Source organism: Lasioglossum baleicum, chromosome 6 (genome assembly GCF_051020765.1).
Source record: "Lasioglossum baleicum chromosome 6, iyLasBale1, whole genome shotgun sequence".
Lineage (NCBI taxonomy): Eukaryota > Metazoa > Arthropoda > Insecta > Hymenoptera > Halictidae > Lasioglossum > Lasioglossum baleicum.
Genome location: NC_134934.1, coordinates 7,299,033 through 7,325,488, shown reverse-complemented (window position 1 = coordinate 7,325,488; position 26,456 = coordinate 7,299,033). Strand labels below are relative to the sequence as shown.

Here is a 26,456-nt window from a genome sequence, read left to right as displayed (position 1 = left end):
AGCCAGACGATGTAAAAGCGTTTGAACAATCAAATGGAAACAATCGGTCGCGATAATACTGCCATTAATTTGTAGTATCAACATTAGACAAAATTCGTGTAAACTCTTCACATTTTTCAAAATCAAGATTAGAAGAAACGTCTTCTATTTCTTCGATTTTAAAAAAATTTTTCACATTAGGTTGAGTCATGCATAATTAAAATATTTGGTTTTAGTTTTCATTTTACTGTTTCGGCAATTTTCAATTTATAACGCACACACACAACCCAACATATTAAAAAATATTTGATACCATTATTTTTCAGTATTGTTACTAGACTACAGATGTTTATGCTTTAGATTTTTATGAGTTTAACGAATTTAATAGTAAACATAAAATATAACTATAATTTTAATCTTCTGAATTTTAAAAATTTGTATTAGTGTAAATGCATAAAGATTCGCAGTCTAGTTGTTATATGACGTTTAGTTTGCAAACAATCAATTTTGCTAAAAATTCACAGTGACACATTTGCCTGTAAACCTGCCTGTAAACTCATTTATTAATTAAGTACCGGTAAGGATAGGAACTCTGTGAACAGAACATAACAATTGCTGGTTGTTCGTTCGCTGCACGGACGATCTTTATATATTATAAATTTTCCTACGTTTGTGGTATGGTATTTGTCAATGATACGGAAGAGATTCGAGTTCTTACATTTCCTATTCTTGAACAAGACGCCTGTAATTATTAAAATATCAACTTTCATGGAACTTAAAGCTGCTGCCCAACGAGACTTTCCTCTAGCTAATGCAAGCCTTGTACACATTCATTAAATCTAGAACGGTATCAATAATCTAATTGCTTATCGACTTTATCTAGAAAATTCTGTAGTGCCTGTAGTATTTACAGGTTGGACCATCTGCGGTGTGTTCTCGTGAACACTGTGGAGACATTTTAAAAATAAACATATCCATTAACATTTCATCGGTTGATTTCATTTAAATAAAGTCAACTTTAATTTACATATAATTAAATAACATTTAATTAAAATCAACTTTTTCAGTGTACCCGTCCTTATTGCGATAGCTGCTAGAACAATATTCTTTCTCTACTCTGTTTAATATTCTTTCTCAAATGGAATTACGTATGCATATAGTCCCATTGCATATTTTTCTCAATATTAAGGGTACCCATGAGCAATCTACCATTTTCTTCGCAATGCAGCACATTATTGGTGATTTATTACAAATTTGGTTTATTATTGAGATTTTCCGATTTCTTTAAAGAGGAATATTACACTTGGAGAAAATAGTAGATGAAATTTCGTAACACTTAATATAACATTCCAAATTCAATTGGTTGTATATATTCTTGTCGACAGAATAGAACTAAAAGTGTTCAATTTGCGGTTTCATTATAATTGTTGGTCATATTTTCATATTTCTAACAGTAGTGTATTATTGCTAATTATTAAATTCACGTCCTTCTGTTTGATGCAAGGATAGAAAAACATGATTTAAAAAAAATTTCAATATGGTGTCCGAAATAACAGATGATCATCAAAGAAGTTGTATAAATTATAGAAGTAATGTCCGCCATTTATTTACAAGCAATATACTAGCCGAAAATGTAAGAATATTATGGAACTTTGGAATTCATAGAACGTATAACCCATGTAAAAATATTCTCGATAGTTACAAACCAACAACAACAACAACACAACAAGCTAGAAAAACTAAATTCGAAAGAACTGAAATTTTCATGTTACCTTGACTCATGCCAAAAGCAATATTTCATTGGTTCTAGTTCCCGAGGAATGAATAACTTACAAAAATGGAAAAAAGCCTACGCGCGTCTAGAATTTAATTAATTATATCATAGAGGAAGCTGTTAAGTAGAAAAACAGGCGTGACAGCGTGGTCACTATCGCAATCACATAATCACAAAGTTCAGTACACTGATTGTGAACGGTAGAAAATATAAACGGTGTTGTATCATTGGACAGTACTTATGCGTTAAGAAATGATCTCGTTTGGGTGTAGAAAGGTTCGAGTCCGTTGCGCAGAGGTCCCGTCAGGGATCCTTGCCATGCAGAGAGAGTAAAGAATCGTCGAATGTATAGTAATATCGCATCGTAATGTCTTCTCGAGTGGTGCGTTCGAGGTCCGTGTGGTACAACGCAACGTAAAATTAAACCTCAACGATGGAATATTAGCAAAGGTATACTTGGAACCGGGCACCGTGCAAAATCACAACCGCACTGTCCTAGACTGGTTCCGGAGGTGGATCTCCGTTGATACCTTCCCTGGATTGGATCATGACCTCCGTTTGTTCCTTGGTTAATTCTCGTTGCTCGTTGGTGAGGCTTAAGTCCTGATCTGCAATGAAACTGCGACGAACCACGCCGTTCGCTACCGAGGACATATCCGCGTTCCTTTGCTGAGTGTCCCTCCAGGGTGTCGTGAGGATCCTCAATCTCTGTAACGTGAATTTTCATGTAGTAACAAGCCATTCTAATAAATACATTCTTCAAAAAACCGTTGGAAAATTTTATTTGCATGAATAGAAAACTTTAACTATTTCAGCTTATAATTCTAACTATTAGAAGTTATTTATTTCCGATTAGGTCTCCAAGATTGCTATCACATTACTAATCTTATTAAGAAGTAAAAAACACTTGTACGTGCCATTTTTTTGTACATGCATTACATTTATTAAATGAGAATAGTATTGTTTCTGTTCGTTTTTTCTATTGTTAGACCAGCCCAATTGTCCAAGATATTTCGTGGTTCCACATGTACAATACTGTTCAATAGGATCACCGTATAAATAAAGGGGATTACATTAAGATCCCGGTAATTACCTGAATAAAGCTGCCAGGCGTAACGATGATCTTGTAAATTGCGACACCGGGTATCATGGCAATCGAGGAAGTCGCAATTAGCCAGCCTAATACGTTTGCCCAGACTGGATACACGTAATCCTCGTATGTTAATGGTTCGTAGCCCATTAAACCATAAACGATAATAAACTGTGAACACGTTAGAGAACATCCTTTTTATGTGTGTTTCTAATAGGCTAAATAGAAAACCATTAGAACAATTTAAAAATATTGCTTCAGTATTCTCGACTTCGTAGAATTATTAAAAGAGAAAATCTATTTTAATCAGGGCTTGAATGAAACTTCACAAACTTTTAAATTATTTCCTTTCTGTTTTAAGTTCACTTTGTACATCGACACTTTAATTCTGTTATAAAAGTTCAATTTTAGCAGTTATTTTATATTTGGTTAATAAAAGTTTTGAAGGAACATTTATTTTTCAACAGATATTTTTAAGTAAAATATAAAACTAAAAAAAAAATCAGTACCACTGATTTATTGTTGTTCCTTGTGAACGCGAAATCCTCAACATATTCCATCTCACTTGCTAATGGTTATACAGGGTGTCCCGTAACTGGTGGTACAACCGAGCAGGGGGTGATTCTACATGAAAAACCGAGCCGAAAAAAAGGAATGACATTTTTTTGTTTGACGCTTCGTTTCCAAGACAATCGAGTTTGAAAATGCAGCGAATACACGTGCTACATTGCATAGGCATAGAGGAATCGTCTGACGCGTCTGACCATGATCAACCAATTCTACTTTGTGCAAAACGAAGCCTTGTATCAAAAAATGTTATTCTATATTTTCGACTCAGTTTTTCGTGTAGAATCACCTCTTGCTCGGTTGTACCACCAGTTACGGGACACCCTGTATATGTATAAAATTAGAACTCTATAGAATGGTTCAAGGTTTCAACCTCAAACATAAGTATAAACGGTTTTGTTTGAAAGCACTTTAACTTTTTCTAAGCAAAGTAACTGTTAGTGTCCAACTGGAACTTTTTCCGATTTCCGAAAAAGTAAGAATTTTCTATTTTTGCATGAACATATGGAGTGAAAGTTTCAGTGTATTTATAACTAGTTTTTTAGAACAGAAAAGTTAAAAGTAAAAAAATAACTGTTACATCAAAACTAATTGAAAATTTTAACAGTCTCCTTCAAGCCCTGATTTTAATGTCCGTTTCTTGCAATTAACTAAGAACATGTTTATTTTGCATAAATATCCGCAGTCTAATAATAAGTCCGCACCGTGGAAACATTAAATCTGATTTGTCGTATTAATATCGTATTAGCATTGGATTAATATCGTATTAATTACCATAAGAAATATCGGGGCGACGAACTTCCAGCAGACTCTCCAGTAAATGCCGGGTGAAAACCCGATCATATCTTTGATATCAGCGCAAAATCGGTCGGTTCCGTAGATCCAGCTAATGGCTATTGCTTCAGCCAAAACTGCGAACAGCATCGAGTAGCCTGCAGCGTAACGATCCAACAGGTGGAAAAAGTAAAAGCCACCCTGTGCAAAAATATAGAGTGAAATTACTTTTATCGTGTCATGCTTTACTTTTCGTAAACTCCGTCCGTGTTTACATGCAGTGTCCGTAAAATCATTCGTAGGGCCCTTGCCTTAACAGTACCTGTGAACACGATGCTAATCCAACGATGAAGTATAGCGTGAACAGCAGGGCGATGAAAATTTCGCGATTGTTCCCAATTATCGGGAACTCGTCGCTGAGAGCAGTGATTATCGCTTCAGAACCACCAAACTACAAAAATAGATTTACATTAATTGCACTTAGCAAATATTCATAACAAGAAATATTTCGTTAATGAATTTCCAATAGGTTGGTTGAAAGATTCGAATTTAGACTGAAGTTACAATTGATTGACAACCACGACTTAATTTGTCTACTTGTTTTCAGAGAAATGATTTTGTCATTTTGTCATTTCGTTAATGAATCTCCAATAGGCTGGTTGAAACTGAAAGATTCGAATTTATAATGAAGTGACGATTGATTAACAATCACGAATTAAATACTTGTTTTCAGAGAAATGATTTCGTTTTTAAAAAAAACTATCAGATGTGTACCGAGCTGTCCAGTCCCAAAGTGAGAAGCATCATGAAGAAGATAAGTGCCCAGAACATGGATCCAGGCATAGTTGCGATAGCAGCAGGATAGACAATGAACACTAAACCTGGCCCTTCTGTTGCTACATCTTGAATGGATTTTCCACTTGCACGTGCCATGTATCCGAGCACAGAGAAGATGACAAATCCGGCGACGAAAGATGTTGCACTGTTGATTAGGCTGGTTAATAGAGCGTCTCTGAAAGGTCGAACACAACGAACGTCATTTCAAGTAAAATAAGCAAGAAATATTTATACGTATTTATTTTTATTTTCTAAACTGGTAATCTCGTTCAGAAGTTTCTTATTTGTATTCGAGAAACACAAAATTCATATAGGGATGTTTTTCGTTCTTATTTTAGTTGCCTCCCCTCCTCCCAATCCGCCCCGTACCCAAGTAATATTTATTTTATAATCAGTCGCGAATAACATGTTTTTAATATTCTGGATGTTTCTTACTTGTAAACGTTGTTGTGGTATTTATTGTAACTCGCATAAGCCAACAGCACGCCGAATCCCGGACCAAGGGAGAAAAACACCTGCGTCGCGGCATCCACCCATACCTAAAAACAATTTAAAGGATCTTGACGAAAGCCGCAGACTGTCTCGTCTGGTTGATAGCGGTTTTTCTTAAAAACTCAAATTTTTATGTCGTGTATCTGCAATGGAATCTACATTATGCGAAACGCGTAAACTTCGCGTGGCAATCAACGGGTTGGCAGTGCAATAAAATTTTTTAATCCTGGTGGAAAGGTTACACAAAGTTAAATGGATCAGGCGTTAAAGCGCAAGAACGCCGTAAAATTACAAAAGATCCCGAGGAATTGTCCTTTGAAAGGTCGCGAATGATGCAGCTTAGGATGATGGAGGGTTACGCGCGACCACTCGAGAAGAAAAACCGCGGGCCGGCTCTATTTACGAAAGGAAGACGCGTAGAGATGATTCGCCGTAAACCCTCGGATTTCAGGAATCAACAAATTTCCCGGGTCGCTGTATAAAATCCATTTTAGCGATCTAGACGCGCGCGGAGAGAAATGCATTCCGCTTACGAGCGGAGAGGGTCGAACGTACGGGGCTCCAGGCCTCTGTGACTGACCGAACTCTAATGGTCATTATGACAGGTACACAGAGTTTCCATTTTCAGCGTCGTCGGATAAACCTGGCACGTTCCACTCCTACCCAATAATTCTCGCGACGCTGCCCGATTTTTCCGACCCTCTTATGCCGGTGCATTAACTTCCTAGCCTCCCGGCCTCCTTTCTTTTTTTTTTTTATTCTTTCCCGTGGCCACTGTAAGTGGTCACTTCATATTCCCACGATCATCCGCTAGGAAACGATCCAACGGGTCCGGTGAATGCACATTGAATCACGGGTGTGAACTTTTTGTATCAAGGATCGAAAAAGTTGGAGAACTTTTTCATAGACCGCCTGTGAGACCACTCACAATTTTTATTCATCCGTGTTTCAATAATAACAATTAACTTCTTTAACCCTTAATAATTAGTTTTTTAATAAATGTTTTGATATGTCGACACTGTTGAGATGTCCTGATTAAACGGCCACGGGCTACATTGCATATTTTCAAAGATCTAATAATTCAGAACAGTCTCGGTTAAATATTTCCATTAACCCTTTGACTACAATGGACGAGCTATCTCGTGTATCTTTATTATTTATATGAAGTGTTTTGCCGTACCCTTGCAAACCTGGAAACGAGTTTACCCCATTAAGTACTTCTCATCAACGATTACTTGTGTCCAACTTACATAGAAAACACTTTATATCAGTAATAAATACAGGGTGAATCACGAATCGTGATCAGTAGAGATTACTCTGTTATTAGCTGTCCGATCGAAAATGTTTTTATCTACTGATCACGATTCGTGATTCACCCAGTATACACGTGACGAGATGCCTCGTCCATAGCATCGTACGTACGACAGCAGGATGACGAGACATCTCGTCCATAGCATCGTTTCTTCGACATCGTGGCAGCGAGATGTCTCGTCCACAGTAGTGAAAGGGTTAACCAAAGACGAAGTGTTCCATTTTAATTTTGAACATGTACGCAGTTTCCATTTTTTTTCTCCATAATTGCTAATATTCTCTTTCATTACCTCTGCTTTTGTAATGGCCGAGAAGTTCGGGTTGAGATAATAGCGTATCCCTTCCAAACTGCCTGGTAGTGTGACGCCTCGTATAAGTAGAACCAGTAGAACAGCGTACGGAAACAGAGCCGTAAACCAAACTACCTGTGACAAAAAGTTTCTTTCCAACTTTTCGGCTTTACAATAGGTGTTATCACTTACTTGGCTTGCAAATTTGCATTTAAAGTTGCGTAACTTGACAACTGATGTGATGTTTGCACATTTATACTTTATACTACAAATTTTTGAAAATTAACATCGAGAATAATTACACTTTATCAATAGAGAAAACTTGACAATACATATAGGTACATATGCATAAATTGTATTTAAAAAGTATATCTAATACACATTAAAATTAAGTTATGGTTTACTGAATTATTCAAATACTTTTCAAACTGTTTTTTTTTGTGAATATACATATTATGAGAGAGTAAAAATTACTTGAAAAAATAAGATATGCAAGCTCTTACAGAATTTTAATTTTAAGAGAGACATCCGACACCTTTGTGCTCGTGTCAAGGATAGTAATCTCACCTTTCCGGAAGTAGAAATACCCTTCCACAAAGAGAAGTAACAGATGATGTAGACCACCAACAGGCACAACGCAATGTCCCACTTAATTGTCCCAAGATCGTGCAATCCTTCACTTTTGTGAAGCTCTAAGATGGCTCGGCTTTAAACAGAATTGATTAATCATTCTTATGACTTTATTAAACGCAGTAACTCTTCATTTATCTTGGGACAACATACATTTTTAAAAGATAACACTATTATACTAGAGATAGACTATATGTATACTATGTAGAGTATTTTTTAAATGTAGTTTTAAATTGCTAGCTGATTCAATTAGATACAAGAAATTTTGGAATAAATTAAAAAATGTTTAATATATCCACCTCTCGAGATGCGATGAAAACTAGAATTTTTGGTGGGTTGATTAACCCTTATGTCAGTGGTCGGCAAACTGCAGCTCTTTGGCTACTTGAGTGTGGCTCTTCCACAAATGAGACGTGTTTAAAATAAATTTATCTTATTTTAATACAATTTTCCATCAGTAATTGTGTTATATCTAAATTCAAATAAACAGCAATTTCTACTTCATTTTGATCAATAAATAAGATTATTATAAAGTATGAAATCTAGTTTTATTCAGTCTACCTAGTTTTAGCCGACTTCTAAAAACAGAATTCTTGTAAAGAAAGGCTCTTTTGACTAATGAGTTCGTCGACCACTTATGTCAATACCCAAAATATTCTACGGCGTTCAATAACGTGGCATACTGTTATATTTTCAATAATTTTTGTAATTAAAAGAGATGCTGCAATATAAAGAGAGTGATTTGAGTAAACCAACAAGAGAAAATTAAAAATCGAATACTGTTACAAACGTGTTATGGTTTTACTAAGATTTTGTTAAAAACGTGCGCGCTTACTTGAAGTATTCTTGCGCAGCGCTCGTGTACCACGTGGTGTTGTAGTCCTGATTGGCAGGTCTGTCCAAGTAGTCCACGACGAGGGATGAATTATCGGTGTTACGTGGCTCCAATAGTTCGATAGGAGACGTATCTTCGAATGTATACGAGATATTCGCATCGAATTCGCGACAACGCGGTGTGTTCCAGGGATTGTCGCAGGTGGTCCAAGGTAGCATGCTGGAGAATGAGGCGAAGAAGTACCTCAAAGCCCACGCGATGATCACGTTGTAGTAAAAGTCGACGTAGAATGCTATTAATGCCACCGCGTATCCGATTCCTGGTCAACAAATACATTACTGAATGTCGTATACAAGAGTGTTCAAGTGTTCACGCTATTACTAGTAGCAGTCAGCGTAATTCTTGCCAATTATAATTAGGAATAAATGAAAGAGGAAAAAGTAATATTGAAACGTAGTGGCGTATGTAACTTTTTGTATTACACTATTTTTTTTAGTAATAAAGGTGAGCTTCAGTTTTTAAAAATGGAACGCCATATACAGGGTGTCCCAAAGCTCCTGCAGAACCCGGAAATGGGAGGTTCCTGTCTTCATTTGAAGCGATATTTTCCTCTGCAAAAATGGCGTCAGCGGCTTTGTTTAAGAGTTATTAACGAAAAACACGGACCAATCAGAGCGCGATCTAGACGCGAGTTGGCACAGTCGGCCAGTAGACAGTTGGCGCGCCGGTCAGCAGTGGAAGAAACATTTTGAATATTTCGCAAGTGAATGAAGCGACTGAATTTCGTATTACGAAATAATTGAATACAATGTAATTGAATTACTTCGCAATTATAATTCGTCAATTCAATTTTAATTCAACACAACTCTGTAATTGGATTAGTATCGCTCCATCGCTATATCCGAATCCGTACCATGTCAGATGTACATCTCTTTCACATATAGCGAGACACTACCGTAAATATTATAGTTATGTCATGCATAAAATGAAGGATTTCGTTCTCCGCATGGGGAACGTTCATCTCGAAAGGATTAAAAATCTCTGGGGGCGTGTCTTATATAGGGGATCCTCGAGCCAGAGAATATTCCATTATCCCGTGGGGAGGGTCGCCGGGAACGACGAATCAATTACGTAGTTCATCGATGCGGATCAAAAAGAAAAAGCACGTGGGAGACAAGAGTCGAGAGAGGAATCCTGTGCTTACATCGATCATCGGAATCGCCGTGGATGAGGCAGGAAATCGACGGAAATGGAGGCTCTTCTCGAGTGGTCGGCCACCCCCGTGGATTTCCCCGGATTTATACGCGTTACATAAAGAACCGCGCACTGCACCATACCGCGCAATAAAAGAAAGTATACCGGATGTGCCTAATGCCCCGTTCTTCATAGTAAGAGGTGACAGCCGAGTGCTTTGGAATGGTTTTAGAAAAATTCCACCGAGAAAAGTAATCGCGCGCGCGCGCTTCCACGCTCTTACGCCAATTGGCGAACATTATTTCGCGCATTTGGCCCAACCGTCCGATCACGCGAATTGCTCCTCGACCTTTTTCGAACGCTGTGGTCGAAGTTCGACGAAGTTTCTTACTTGGACTACGGATCTTTATGCATTTATGACTTATGGAAATTTTCAAAAAATTTGTTTTTGATTTACAAAAGGTGTTCCCATTAAAAATAGGATTTTACTTATTTCTTTAAATTTGTCTTGAAAAATGTCTTATGACAAAAATGAATAAGTGTAATTTAAAACAGTAAAAACATTCGAAGAATTTAAAAATACTGTTATATTATTTTCAACCTATTATATGTGTTAAGAAAGAAAATAGATTTCTGTTTCATTCCAGTTTGTTGCAATACGGGTAGAAAATTTTTATTTTGCATAAAGATCCGCTGTCTAGTCATTAGTCATTACACATCGTTCCATTATTTTTATAAAAACGTGTTTACTGATGAAGTTCGTGGCAAAATTTGGTGGTACCACCAAGTCTAAAATTCTCGGAGCACTAGTTGCTCAGACCAGAACTAAACCACTAAATACAGTTCAAATTATATCGTGTTTGGTGTCCTTTTAATCAGAAAAATGCCACAAATAATATTAGAGAAGTAGTGAATCGAAAATTTTCAAATACAATTAAAATCTCAAGCTAGAGTGAAGTAATGTAGACATCGAAGTTGAAAAAGACAGCATTTAAATGATTCTGTTTTAGTAAATAATGCAGGCAATTTGTCTAACTGCAGATGCAATGAAGCAAAAGACTAGAATGTGTAAATTAACTTACCCTTTAAAAGTGGTACTATGCGACCCCAACAGGTGATCGCTCCCTTCCTATTGAACTGACCGAGGGCAAGCTCCATATAAAAGAGTGGAATCCCACCTACCACCAGCATTATGCAGTATGGAACCAAAAAGGCTCCTGTAAACATAAATTCATTCATATTTGAGTTGGCACCCTAGCAATATAATGCTCGCATTATCTATTATAAAATTAAAACTCCACGGCTAATATTTCATAATAAATACAACGTTGCATTCACAGACAGTGACTCCCACTAATATTCGGACACTCTTAAAAAAACGATAACTTTTTTAATTTTCGATCTTACAATTTGAACCTTTTTGAGAAGTTAGAATAATCGGTTTGCCACACAACATGAAAATATTTTTTGGTAAATTTTGCAAGTTGTCGGAATTGCAGAAAAAATACTAAAAACTGTATTTTGCAACTTTTTTATGTGGGCTTAGATGGAAAATTTAGAAAACACGTTTCGTAGATTGCAATGAGCTACAAAGTTTAAAGGTGGTCAAAATTGCAGTTTTTAACGATTTTCGGCCTCTAACAGCAATAAATCTAAGGATTCTTACATCTTTCAATGTCTGTCGTTTTTCTCCGCATCAACCTATTTCGATGAAACTTTCACAATGCATATAATTGACACAGATCTACAAAACGTATTTTTAAAATTTTCCATGTAGGCCAACATTTAGTATTTTCTCTACCATTACGAGCAATTGCAATTTTTGAAAAAATATCTCTTCATAGCACGGAGTGAACTGATTGCTCTAACTTCGCAAAAAAGTTCAGATCGTATAATCCAATAGTTAAAAAAATTATCGATTTTTTGAGAGCGTCCGAATATTAATGGAAGTCACTGTATGCCTTTCTGTAAGATTAAATTTGTTAATCGGTATAAAGCTTCATTTTCGTTACAACATTGCAAGAAAATGCCTTTCTTCATAAATTCGTGAAATTCATTCAACTTGACACGAAGCCAGTACAATGAAGCTTAAGCGAGTCAGTAAATTTTTGTTAACGAACTGTGCTGTGTTTAAATGGATCAATTTAACGCGACCGGTTTACCCGCAAGTAGCGCGAAAATGTTCGGATTCTTATCGTCTTTGATGACACCTGCCGCTCGTCAAGAGGATGGCGGCGAACATGGCGGGGAAAAAAGAGTGATGAGCGAGCCACTCGCATCAGCGTGTTAGCTGCATAACTGAATTGCAGGATATTCAGAGCAGCGGCTGTAGCGAGATGCTTTTAGGTGCGTAATTCGATAGTGAACTTTCGAAAATATGGCAAGGTGAAGCGAAAATGGCGATTCAGATGACACCGATCTGCAAAATGATCCGAGGGATCGTGAACGCCGGGCATTTTTCAATAACAATTTTTCTGACAACGGATAAACCATATATCGCCATCCTTTCAGTGTTCAATGAAAATTCTTGCACTATTCTAATTTATAGAGAGATTCATAATAATATTAAAATCGGATTCCAACATTTTTCGGTCAGCACCACAAGGATTAAATGATTATGCCACAACATAAAAGTTTTCATTTTTCATATGACTGGTAATTTACCATTGTGTAAATGGTTAAATGCTATTGGAATCGCTTTGTACATATCTCGCCTTGGTCAAGCTGTAAAAAATCTCTTGCGAATATCGATTTCGTTCTAATAGGGATGACAGAGAGTCAATTGGCAAATGATTGACAGCAATGTTACGTAAGCTAATTTAATACGTCCACAACGTGAATGCTGTAAATGGGTCATGGTTTTAGATGAAAAGTAAATAAGTTGGTTGACAGTGACAAGTATTACAGAAATAATTAACCTAGAAGTCGTTTTGATATTTATCGAATTGTTTAACTTGTATAAGAAAGAACACATCGAGGGGCTAATCAATTCTATAAATAACACCGAACGATCAAATCGAAAAGAGATCGTGGATCGTGATGGATCGAATGAAACGAGAATCCCATCAAATGTACTGCACATTCCTTCCTACCGATCTGTCTTTTTGCTTGTCCTTAACTTCTCCTTCGTAACCACGGAGACGTAATCGCATTAAGAAAGAATATTCCCTTCTTCTTATAGCTCATGGTTAACTTGATTACCTTTTCCTCCCAATAATGAACGAATTTAATGAAAGCGTACCTTTATGTTTCCCATTTTTATCGATTTACTCGGGCGAAACAAACTGCTTAACCTTGACATTAGGGAAACAAGCAATAAGTTTTATCGAATATAACGCTACGAAAATATAGTGATCGTAACTACTTATGTGTTAAATAATAATTGTGTCTACTGCGAATATATTCTTGTGCATTTAACATAGTGCGAAACTCTTTAAAAACATGTAAAGTGAATTTTCAATTTTAAGCTTTCCTCAAATGAAGATAGTTTAGTTTACGTTACCGATTTATTTTTTATTCGGAATTTTATAACTATTATTGTCTCACAATTTTTAATAGACTCTGTACAGAGTAATTTCATTAACCGAAGCGAAACTCTCAATTCACCAGGGAACGTTAAATTTACCAGTTAAGATCTCATTATACGATCATTTACCCTAATCACGTAAGATCCAATTGACACGTAAAATGTACACTTGTATAGTCCGCACTGTATTTTCTTGAGAGCAATAATTTTGGAAAAATAAGTTTAAGATTGTAGTAATTGCAAGCTCATATTTTTAGGAGTTGGATACTTGAATAACAAGTACACAATTAAATGAATAAGAGTGAATATATTAAATTAAAACTATGGATAATTCAATAAATAGCTCGCACTACATAAAGCTAATTAATTATACGAAAGAAATAAACCAGAAATGAATAATATTAAAGAATCTTAAAAATAAAAAATTCTTACCAAAAGGCATGGATGTTAGCTTAATCGTAAAGTTTGTAAATTATTATACTTGAGGGTCTAATTACGATGTAAGTGACAGTAGACTGCGCATGGTCAGACACATGTCACTTCTTGTTTCATTTTATATAAACCGTGATTTTTCATGCAAAACTACAAAATCGGTTTAATAATCGAATATTGCAAAAGTTGCAAAACAATACCTAGTATATTATCTCAAGTACAATCCCTATTGATCTTCATTATCTTCTGTCGTCTCAGCAAATTGCAAAGTAAAAATCCGAAGCTTTTGCAACTTATTGCCTGCAATCGCATTATAATTTGTCCATACGACAAACGCGCGGATTTATTTCCTCTTGGTGTCGGGTGCAAATGTCCGGTTTCAAACAACATTTCCGCTCAATTTTAGTCCTTTGAGCAAGCGACAATGCTAAGCTTCAAACGCCTCTTTGTGTTCGAGACGTTGCGTTAAAACGATCGTACGCGATGCATGAATTCCGTGATCCATCTTTTTCTCGTAGTCGCTTGCCAATTTCCTCTCGATTGTTCATCCCGAGAAAGTATTTACAGAATTATAATATTTCATGACGCATACAGTATTTTAAGTATTTCCCTACTCAATCCCTACTCATAGACTGCGGATCTTTATGCAAAATAAAAAATGTTTGCATTGATTACAGGACACAGAAGCCAAATAAAAATTTCATTCCTCTTTTGATGATCTTGTTAAGCTGAAACATTGATGTCCTTAAATATTTTTTACATGTCCACTGCTTTAAATTGTATGTACCCATTTGTGTGATAAATGCATAAAATCCGCAGTCTAATAATGAGTATTTGTTGATCTGGTAGATCGGTTTGCATCAGTTGCTTCGTTCGGATTTCTTTAGTACAGATTAAAGGGGCTCGGTCGATCTAGGAGAAGCTACAGGCGGTAGCGTGTGGTGTCGAGGATATCCTAATTTCCCGCAAGGAAGAAGCGCGAAACGTTCGGCGAAATCACGCAACATAATGGATCGCGTACGGTGGCATGCAGCAGGTAAAGGCGTCGCGAGCGTCCATGATCAAAGGCCAGCCCGAATGGGAAATTATAATTAATTAAGGTAATTGGAAATTAGCGACCGATCTTGCCGGTACTAATGGCGCGCCCTACTCTCCTCTCAATTGAGTTAGCCGCCGCTTTTGAGGAGCCCCTGTATCGCTGATAGCCGGCTCTAATCGTATTCCTACGGGAGACTCGATAGAACAGCTAATAGCATCGTCGACGACGAGCACCAGTCTTCCAAGCAGTTGCGTGCTGCTTCCTCCAATTGTTATTTCAAGGTTTGTACAAGCGAGTCGAGTTACGCGACGCCGAACCGAAATGTAACCCCGGCAAATCCAAATTTGCGAACCTCGTTTGCGATACACAACGCGGTGTCAAAGTTCTCCAAACCTTTTCCGCAACACTGCTCTCGCGACTACTTGCACTATTTTCTATGAAGCACTGGGACGATATACATTGTTAGTATTTAAACTATTTTTAACATTCCCATCCATTTCCGAATAAGTTACCCTATTTTTAACATTGTGTCTTTAGCATTCAGTATATTATACAAACCATTCAAAGTAAACTAATCGCACCGACAAATCTGTAAATTATGTATCTTGACAAGAATAAAATTTAGAAACGTCTTAATCTCATTAGATTTATCAATGACATATAATCTTAAATACATTTAAACAATTTAATGTTACTGTCGCAGATTTTTAATCCCATTAAAATAAGTGACTGTATTCTGCAACAAGTCCACGCAATTTTTATTTTGTATAAAAATCCACTGGCTAACATCTTTAAAACAGATTTTTTATAAACATTTCATACTAAAAACTGCAAACACATAATTTATCTTCGTTCGGACGAACAATGTTGATACAAGATCAAATTTGTGTACTAACCGCTTGTCCAAACAGCAAGGTCTCGCGAACGTCTAAAAAATGGCGGAGCTCGATCAAACAGCCAGATCGAGAGGGAAATGATAATTCGTTGGAAATGAAGTCCATCTAAACGGTGCAATTTTCCGAGACGGTACGTGGACTCTTAAATTACACTTTCGCTTTAATTCGGGCCAATTTCAAGACCCGCGGACGCTTTCGCAGATAAGAAGCCTGAAGTGAAATCTAAATCTCGGGGTCATTTTCCACGAGGTAAATGCCAATTAGCCGACCGGTTAACGCGGTATTACTTGGCTGCAGGAGTGCATTACTTGACGCATCCCCCCATTCCAGCAGCGAAATAACGCTTGACACTGTTACGAAGCATCAGCAGGACGAAGTCGGAGAATATTGGAATAAAAATGATGCTCGGCTCGAAAAATAACAGCACAGGTTCCTGAACACCGGGAATTTACATAATCGGAATACACCCAACAAGCTTCTTTTCTGAAAATATTAAAAATACCAACTTCATCGAAATTCTACTTTGATTGAAATGTGTTTAGATCGTTTCAAAAATTTTATTCGTATCGTAGACATTGTAGGAAATATTTATAATTAATCCTCGTGTTAATGCCACAGTTTTTAATTGCAGGAAAAATATAAGTGTCAGGTTGATTGCGATTGCGATAATAATAATAATAGTGATGGTTACGAAGATAATAATAATGACAACAATTCCATATGGGCGAGGCTAAGCATACTTCTACAATCCCTGCTTGCCATAAGAGGCTCCTAATTGTAAGAGAAATCGATAAAATCGCGGAGAAGTTCGAAAACCAGCTCTGAACATCAAAGTACGGTATTATTTAGTTTGTAAACACCGAAAGGTGAAATTCGTTAATGACACAAACCGAATTGTTGCCTCACAAATTAACACAAAGTTCTCTGAATAGTGGCCTATAATAAAATAAAAATTGCTATTTTTCATGAATTCAGAGAAAAATTACTTTCGTTGACTGAAAGATTCATTGTAGAGAAACTAGATTGAAAATGTTATTATATTTTAATAATAATATGTATACATATTATTTCTGTTATTGTCTACTTACTATTGTCTTGCATTTCATTTTGCACGTGTCATAAATGCACATTTGTATTCCACGTATGGGACACGAGTCTGCGAACTATTACGAATTCCGTAACCATTTGGAAACTAATGATAGTGTGAGCAGACGTCTTGAGTTTCATGATTGGCATACGCGTAGGAAGCAAGTCTCATTGTTGATGAACGACGGCGTTCACTGGCTACGCTTTAATTTCCTGTTACACAGTGCCCCACATGTTTTAAAGAGGGCACATTATTGTCTATTATATTGTTGCTAAATATTTCTTGAACCGTGACAAGTTACAACATGATTATCTAACTAAAAACTGAGAAATCAATTTACGTATCTGTTGTCATTATGTGGAAAGAGTCTGAATTATGCGGAATTATACTGCATAGTCTCGTTTGTGTCACCTTGTGATAGTCATAATGATCTGGGAACGGCGCGGCGTATACTGATTTCACTTGTCATTTGTATCATTTTCTTCGTGTAAGATGATTCCAGTTTTAGCCTGATAACTTAATTTACTTTCAATAAATGATATAATTATTTAGTTATACTTCCAATAATTAATAACTATTTAATCGTATTTCCCCAACAAATATAAATTCCAATAATTTCTTTCCTAAAAATTGACTTCCAATAAGTACTATAATTATCTAATTATACTTCCAATAAATGTGTAAATTCCAATAATTTACTTCCTAATAATGCACTTCCAATATTATAAATTTCCTATATGCAAATAAAAGCTCAACACATCGTGGAACAACCTATTTACATACATGAAAACATATGTAGTCAATTGTAGTCAGTATGTAGTAAATCACGATTTCGATTTGATTGTTTCAATTAAGTAAAATCATTATTCTATGGTTTCGGGTATGAATATTTCTCGTATATATTAATATAAACGTAACGGGCAATTTTTTCTCGCAGACAATTGTATAATCAGTCTCAGTACATCGATCCTTATCTGCCAATTCTGAATGCTTTATTCATTCAAGTTTAATTGGTTATACTTCGCAATTATCACTTCGCAAATCTCAAGCTACACAACATCGACATTACGAAATCAGTAACCGGTTCGAATTGAGTTTCTGAAGATCTGAAATCAGTTGTGACGAACCGGTGATTAGAAAAAAATGATAAATGTTTTTTCAACTCGTTAATATTGCTTCGCGCGAACCAACAACTATTCCATCTGCGTAAATCACTTATGTAAGAAAGATCCATACGGCAACAAAACTATTTATTCATCAATAGACAACGAACCTTTATGGAAAATAAGAATGTTCTATCTGCAATGCAACAAACTGGAGTGAAATAGAAATTCATGTTCTATCTTAACATGTTTAATAGGTTGAATTCTAATCTTTTTACTGTTTTAAATTACACCTACTCATCTCTGGCATAAATACGTAAAATCCGCTGTCTATTGTAGTTATCAATGACAGAGGAAACCCGAGTTACATCGGAGGAAAAAATTTCCAGAATAGAAAGTGTCGAAGTGTCCGCGAATAAAATTGAATGCGCGATTAGTCACGCACAAAATTGAGTCATGCCTGCTGAAATCTGATTGAGATTTATAATCGGATGCGTCACGTAATTCGTGCATAAATTGTGGAATATATGTGGTTTCTGAAACTCCGATCATTTGAACACTGATTTATATTGTCACTTCTGATTGCTGACTCCAAAATGGGCGACGGACATACTTCGTGGATATAAGATTGAACGGAGCGCATGAACAATCGTTGAATTTACTTACCGCCACCGTTTTTGTAACATAGGTAAGGGAATCTCCAAACATTGGCCAGATCAACGGCAAATCCTATGACAGATAAAAGGAAGTCGGCTTTGCCGGACCAAGTTTCTCTGCCGTCGACGGACTCGTCGAGTTTCGGAGGAGTCTTCAACGCCCTTGTTGACATCATCTTGCGGCTTCCTGCAAAAAAAAGGATCACTTCATTTTTAACCATTAAACTTTACCCTGAGTAGTCGTGTAACTCTAGATGACGATGACAATCGTTATACGACGAATTTTCAGTCAATTAACACCCTGTCTAATTAGACTGCGGATCTGAATACAAAATAAAAATGTTCTACTTCGATTGCAAACTACTATGTAGAACCGAATAAGAATTAATTTCCACCGTTTATAATTTGGGAAAGTTGATGATATAATATATGGACACTATTAAATTTTTAAAATTTTTCTACCGTTTTGTAATACATCTGCTCATTTTGCTGTAAAAGCATAAAATCCGTTTATAATATTGTGAATCGGAATCTACTAAATATTTACGTGATTTACCCCTTTTAAATTTAACTGTAATATACATCTTTCTGTTACCATTATTTATGCAAAAAGTATAAATTGTCCTTTTTACATAAAACTTATTACGAGAAAAGGTATCTTTTATTTAATTTCGATGCCTTGCTTAAAAAAATATTATTCTGTATAAAAATCCGCAGTCGAATCCCTGGAATAGTATTGTCTATCCTTTTCTACGTTGCAACGGGGAGTTATCAAAGTGTACATAGAGACATTACTGTGATAACATAGTAATAACAAGATCGGCCGACGAAAATTAGCGATTTTTTTGGCGTTCTCCTCGAGGGTTAGGGAAAAACTCGGGCGCGAAACGAGGACCCATTACGCTTGTCAACTTGATCGGGATACCCCTGTCCGTTCGATGAATCTCGATCTGTTGCCGCGTTTCATATCGGAGATTCCTCGAGTGCGCTCTCCGGCTGCGATTAAAATCGTCGATCGACGATGATTAGTTGTGTAATACACGCGCCGCCGCTTCCGCAGCGCTCTGTAATTTATTATGTTAGACTCGCGGCGAACGCTGCACGCGTGATGTGTCGGGTTTAATGATCCGCGCGGTCGGCTATACAGGTTTGCGAGTGAAAATTCGCTGCGGTAGCCCCCGCTTGCGTGTACAGGGGGGTCTACACCCCCAAGAGTGATCAAATTAGGGTAGTTCTACGTGTCTTCTTCGATCGATTAAGACCGAGAATTTTTCGAAACTCTGTATACGAGGTCGTGAAGCTTCTTTTGCATATATCGAGATATTACTGTATTTTTAAAATTGAGCGAGGGAGGGGAGGGATTGGCGTACCGCGTGCGGGGGCGGATTCGGATCAGGCGGGGGAGAAGGCAGGGGGTCGAGACGCGTGCGAGCTGGGACGTGGACGCGGGCGCGGTCGCGTGTGTAATTTGGCGACGACAAGTTATCGATAGCCCTTCAAGCGACAACGCTTAAGCTCCGAGCGAGGCTCATTGTGCCCCTGTGACGGGTTGCGGACAAACAGCGTATATTTCAAAGGCGGCCGCGGTGCCGACCTCGAGGGGACTCTGACTCTCAACGAGGGGTTTTCTGTCACACGCACTGATCCACGCTTGTCTATAGATCGACCCGATTAATTGATATTCGGCGGTTATTGCCAAACGACGATGGAACGCTCTGCGAACAGGTGCGAGACGAGGAACGCTGCGGCCACCACCTTTCCTGCGATCACCTGATCTACGCGTTGTGTCGAGATCACGCAGTTTTCTTCTGCACGATACACCCCGCGCGGTGGATGTAGAATTCTTTTTTCTTTGTTTTTTTTTTAACGCGTTCCCGAGTACAGTATTCTCTTCGGAACTGTCACAACGGCCTCTATACCGTAACTTTTATAAATACATCCCTAGTAGCATTTATAGTTGGCATTTTGTTGGGCCTTCGTTGGGGTATTGGTTAGAAATTGCGCCTTTTTATGCAGTTGGGCCAACGTTACTCTAATATGAACAGGGTCCACTAACATATTATTCTGATTTTCTCTTTTACAGTTATTTTTGTGGTATATCATAAATAATATATGTATTAAAAAACTTAATACCGACGTCGTGTCGCGTCAAACTTGAACCCGGACCTTTTTTACGTAGATGCTATGATCTGGGCTACTAGATACGTCAAATATAAATCAAAATATCTAAGAAAGGCACATTCCGAAGAAACCCAAAAGGGTTTTCTTATACTACATGAACGCTGCCCTTTGACTTCCACTTGGAAAATGGAGAAATTAAAGAAATGAAAAAATTCCAAGGCTGCTCACAATAAAACTTTGGTGGATCAACCGTCGCATAAAAATTACAAATTGTTAGTATATTCATAAATACGAAAAAAATCAATTTGGCGTCTGTTAGACGATATATTTCAATGTCAGCAGATTTTCACATTAGCTAATCAACTGTAATAATTGTAGGCCCAACGTTGCATATTCGTTAGCAAATTGGCATAATTTTTCGTCGTAGGCTCTATGTTGGGGATTTGTAGGTAACACCACTAACCATATCCCAATTAACTCCCAACCGTTTCCTAATTATCTATGATCCCATTTCGTAATTATCTATGAAAGAAATTTTTATATTTTTTCAGAATTAGATTTAAGAACTGAAATTTCGAATCCCACTAAACTTGTTGATCATTTCAAACGAAATTAACAGCATCTATGCAATGGTGTTCTAAACTTGCTTAGAATTAGACAGATTACATAAAACAAAATGCATTCTTTCAATCGCACACGTGTCATCTCATATACGTATTTCTGAAACGGCACATCTAAATGAAAATTGTGATAATTATATAGGATAAGAGGATTCCGTTGGATAATATCTCGACTTCCGTTTTCTTAATTTGATTAAAGCTTCCTCGACGGGTGAAGGTCTTCATCAAACTCGCGAGTCTACGAATTATATGCATACTGAAGCTAACCGTGGAACTTCTTTAATTAATTGATTGATTACAGTAAAACGATGTGGAAGAAATTAATGACTTTCGACCTGTTTGAAATGCTAAATTATTCGGACATCTCGACGAAGGATTAAAATTCGTCCTGAACAATTAAGAATGCTCCATATCTTTTTTACTGCTGAAATATATCTATATTTACATACTGTAGTTCTTTTAAACAATAGCATTTCGTTCTGAATTCAAGTAACACTTTCATTTTATAGAAAGTTTATTTAAAAGCAATTATTTAATGAAAAGAATTTCAATGTGCACGAAAATGATTTAAAACAAAATTTAACCTCTGAAAAAGTTACAGAAAAGAAACAATAAGTTGAAAACTACAGTAAGATGTAATAAAAGAAGATTCCATAGTTGAATTTAGAAACAACAGTTGTTATAAGCAAACTTAAATAATATGAAGTGCTATGATCTCTAAAGTTTATGTTAACCACAGCTGAAATAAAATCAAAATTACCATAATTTAAAACGTGGTACACATGCCGTTTGAGATAGATAATAACAGTTTTAGACAACGTTGACGTTGCACAAGAAATAAAAATAAATTTTGTACACAGTGAAACTTCGATTTGAATAATTAAACTTTGACTTTGGAGAACTGACAACTGATATTTGTAGATTGATAAAATGGTAGTCTCCTACAAGACGCAAAGGTCCGACCACAATGGGAAAAAATTAAACATCGATTTCTACCCAGAACTCCTCCATTCACCCGGTACATTAAGGCAACTTTTATCAAATCCGTGTAGCGGCACACCTGTCGCACATGATCTTCGCACACCTCATTGTCAAATGAGAAATTGGTAGCAGAACAACCAGACGAGAAATCGCGCAGAGAGCAATTAGACTCAATCATGGACGTGTGAACAAGCGTTGCGAAATAAAAAACCAAGAAGCAAAGCTGTACCCCGACGGTAATAGCAACCAGGTGCGACCAGGAGGAGCACCTTCTTCGGGAAATCGCGAATAGAACGAACGGCTGTTGCGCGTTCTTCAGGATTTAAATAGCGTCGTGCGAAGCGGCCCACTATGGGCCAAACCAATGGGTTTTTCCAATACTAAGTGTCTTTCCAATAAGTGGTTTTTCCGTGAAGAAATCTACGGGAAATGATGTGTCGCACGTTAAAAAAAAATTTTTTCCGCGCGTGGTATTGGAAAAACCACAATTTTCTTGAAATTGTGCAAGTTTAACAAATTCTTTCAAGGTTAAAAAACGTTCGTACCACAATCTTCATAATTATCCCATATTCTGCAAAGTTTCAGCTTTCATTTTAAAAAAATTTCATCGATCTATCTCATTTCTATCGAAAGTTCTTTGATTTTGACACAGATTTCGTCGGTTTGGCCCATAGTGCGGCCCCGGGGAACTGAAGGAAGAAAAGTTTCGCGTTGAAGGCGCACAAATTCGAGGAAACACGACACAGCTGGTGGGGGGATAAGGTATTCAAGGCTGCAAACAAGATTGCAGTATTAATTAATTTATCGTTAGATGAGCTGCCGTATCCGCGATCGAACACCGTCTATGGAGAGCCAGATGCAGCCGACTGCTCACACCTAAACAGAGCTTACGAAGATCGAAGGAGAGTTTCAAGTTGATAACCATTTCTTTTAGTAACAGTCATCGTGCTCCTAATTAGACTGTGGATTTTTATACAAAATAAAAGCTGCATGTAGATTGCATAAAAATGAACTTTTTCTTGTAATATTGTCAATGAGTCTAACTCTTACATGTTTCTAATGTCTTTACCGTTTTTTATTTTATCTTCTATTGTCATAAGTTCATAAAATTCGCAGTTTAATAATTACTGTGTAGCTTTGTCGTAATCCTATGATGGATGCATTGCACAAATTCAACCGCATAAATGGTTAAACAAAACGAATAATGAATTTTGTTTATCAGCTTATCGAGTTTCGCTTGTTCCCTTGTTTGCAATCGTTGCAACATTCTGTGAATCACGTGGGTAACAAAGGTTGCATAAACCATGCAGGTTAGAAAAACGTAAACGTCGAAACTCGAGAATTGTAACAATAACCGAGACCACAAACGGCCGTGAAAAAGATCATAAGGAACATAAGGATCGTCGTACAGAAAGACTTGGTGATCAATCTCTGAACTATCGCGGTTTTTTTATTAATGCACTGATACTTGCAAATGTTTCTGAATTATTTCTTCATAGACTTGTTTAAAAACTGGAAATTATTATTGTTTCTGTGCGTTTATTTAAAAAATTTACTTGATTATTTTACGTCAAATTTGGGATACCTTAAAATTCTTGAAGTATAGAATTATTTTTAAATAAACGACCAGTCGAATTTTTGTATATTGAAGATGAAACTTGAAATGTAGAGTAAGAAACATCGTGTAAAAAATTAATATGATTAGTGTAGTTGGATATATTATAATAGTACACTTAAGTTGATAATAAACCGTAATACAACCATGCTAAATAATAACTTAATTGTCTACGCCTTTCAAGGTAAACGACCTTTGAAAGCCATAAGCGATTCAAACGCTATGGGCCAATTGAATATTTCGTCCAAAGGTTACTTTGACATCCTTTTTCCCCTTTTCCAATTTTGAGTAAAAGTGAGAGGCCCCACTCTCGACACTCGCTGCAAAACCTTTGTCATCTTGTAAAATTCGAAAAGAATGATTTATGAACAAATGGCCATAATCGTATACGTTCTATTTGTCCATCAAGTATATTATTATTGAATGATGTTTATTTGTATAGTTTAAATTATCTGTGATAACATGCGACTAGCAAACAATTTCTCTATTCTTGTTTCTACTATTATTTCTATTTATTTCTACTATTGTCACATAGATCGTTATTAATACACGAATTCATTTAACAATTTAATAGTCATGTACAAAAATTGTTGGTCATAAAATCTCTAAAATGAGTAAAAATGGTAACTCTAAAATGAATAAATTTTTCACCGGAAAAATGAATTTCTTATTAAAAAACAAACTATGTTGCCATTTATAAAAAAATACATAGTTTCCGAGATCTCTTTTTTTACTAAAACTACTTTTTCATGTCTTTCGATCTAATATTAAATTTTGTCAGTTTTTGAGTAACCTTCTGACAAGTTTTTCAATTTTTCAGAGGGAATATGGCGGTATTATTTCAAATTTATATTACTAGTATAAACTATTGCAAACACCAATATTAATATTAAAAGTTAATACCTATTATTTCATGTGAATTAAGAAATTGATTGTAATCATATTTTCACATTAAAAAATTGAAAAATTTGTGGAAAGGGTACTCGAAAATGAACAAAATTTAATGGAAAATTCTAGAAGAGCGAATTAGTATTCTTAGTATTCTGCATCTTAACTTTGCAATTTTTATTTCACTCGATAAATTAAATTGATTTTACTTTAACAATACCAATTCGACGACCTTTTTATTCGCTGATTAAGTAATGCGAAATGTTTCAAATTATATTAAACTATACTGAATTTCACGGCTAGACAGCATATCCGCAGGCTATTCAATTTTGAATTAACGTTCAATTAAAAACAGCTTGCAGCTGTGCTCCGCTTTCCGCACTAGCCGAGTCATTTCTTTTCATAATCTACATATTCCAATTATTATTCTGTACTGTTCGTACAAATAACGCTTATGAACAGTTTTTTAACGGATATAATAAACCCCACTGAGAATATTCATGAAAATTACTTTTGCAACATCTTAGTAACAAAAATGAAAAAGCGACTTATCATTCAGCCATACAATCAATTACGACAACGGCGATAATTAATAATACGTTTAAAATTAGTTGCATATTAATAATTGTGCAGTTGCAGACTGCATAAAAATGTTAACACTTAATCCCACAACTATGGCGCACTATGTAGCAATAATTTTTTATAATTTATAATGATAATTTTTACAATTTGAATAATCGCAGGATCTGAGATCTGTCATTTTGACGGGTCCATTAGTTCTAGTGCGTCCCATCGCCTCTTCAACCCCCTGGTGTCGGATTATCAGTTTCGCGACTTCCGGTTCGGTTATCCGCGTACGCGATAATCGGTCAGCATGCGTCAATAGCGAAGAACGATATTCTACGGTAGTTTGCTGGTTAGGTTCTGTCACTTACCGTGGAACACGTCGTCCCGAAGAATTAACGAATCAGACCCGCGATGTTACGGCTGGGCAAGACACCGCGACACTGACCGCGGACCCCTTCGGTCCACACAACTCCCTCGACGTGAACCCGCCACAGGGTCAAAAGTGCTTCGAAACTCGAGTCTGTCAGACCCATTCCCGCGTCACTGGCAGCTCACAGAACGGTGCTTTTCTTTACGGGTGAAAAATGATATACCCGAGAGACACATCGGCTCTAGAACTGTATCCTAGGAATTACTCGGCCAACACCTCTCTTTACAGTCCCCGGTGCATTATCGAGCGGATGGTTCGATTCGTTTACTTGTTGCGGTCATTTACGCGCGCGCCCTTTTTCCCAGAGTTAGATCGTTCTGGGTTAATCAGCGAGGGCCATCGTCGCGGGAACCGATGATATGCCGTTCCTCCCGCGAATTGGTTTCCGGGGAGAAATCGTGCATTGGCCGCGACGACGAACCATCAGAAGATCGGCGCACCAATTCGAAAATGGAACCGCGTCGCAAAGGTTCGAAAGAGTAAGTGCGGAACTTTGCCGGCGGCCGTACGTATATACGCGGCGCGGCCACGTGACCCTGCCAGGCGAAAACGCCGGCCAATCGCGTGCTCCGAATTCCGCGCTCACCGAAAAGGCGCGCGCATCCATATCCTTCGTGTGTGGAATAAAAGTTCTTTGAAGATGGATATACAATATACAGCAACGCGATTTTTCTATTGAAATGCATGTGGTTAATACGTCCACTGCTGAACCAGCAACTATC

At 36.9% G+C, this 26,456-nt stretch overlaps 1 protein-coding gene across 1 annotated transcript; it reads right to left on the bottom strand.

Annotated features, from left to right (window-relative positions):
- Window positions 1–638: 638 nt before the first annotated feature.
- Dat (Sodium-dependent dopamine transporter) lies at window positions 639–26,208 on the bottom strand. The gene is made up of 12 exons (XM_076425044.1): window positions 25,673–26,208; window positions 18,523–18,699; window positions 10,856–10,990; window positions 8,580–8,898; window positions 7,682–7,820; window positions 7,115–7,249; window positions 5,457–5,560; window positions 4,959–5,196; window positions 4,507–4,635; window positions 4,185–4,385; window positions 2,847–3,014; window positions 639–2,461 (listed from the first exon to the last, which is right to left on the bottom strand). Exons 2-12 carry the CDS (start codon window positions 18,686–18,688, stop codon window positions 2,249–2,251), a joined length of 1,947 nt encoding a protein of 648 aa, XP_076281159.1. The 5' UTR covers window positions 18,689–18,699; window positions 25,673–26,208; the 3' UTR covers window positions 639–2,248.
- Window positions 26,209–26,456: the final 248 nt, after the last annotated feature.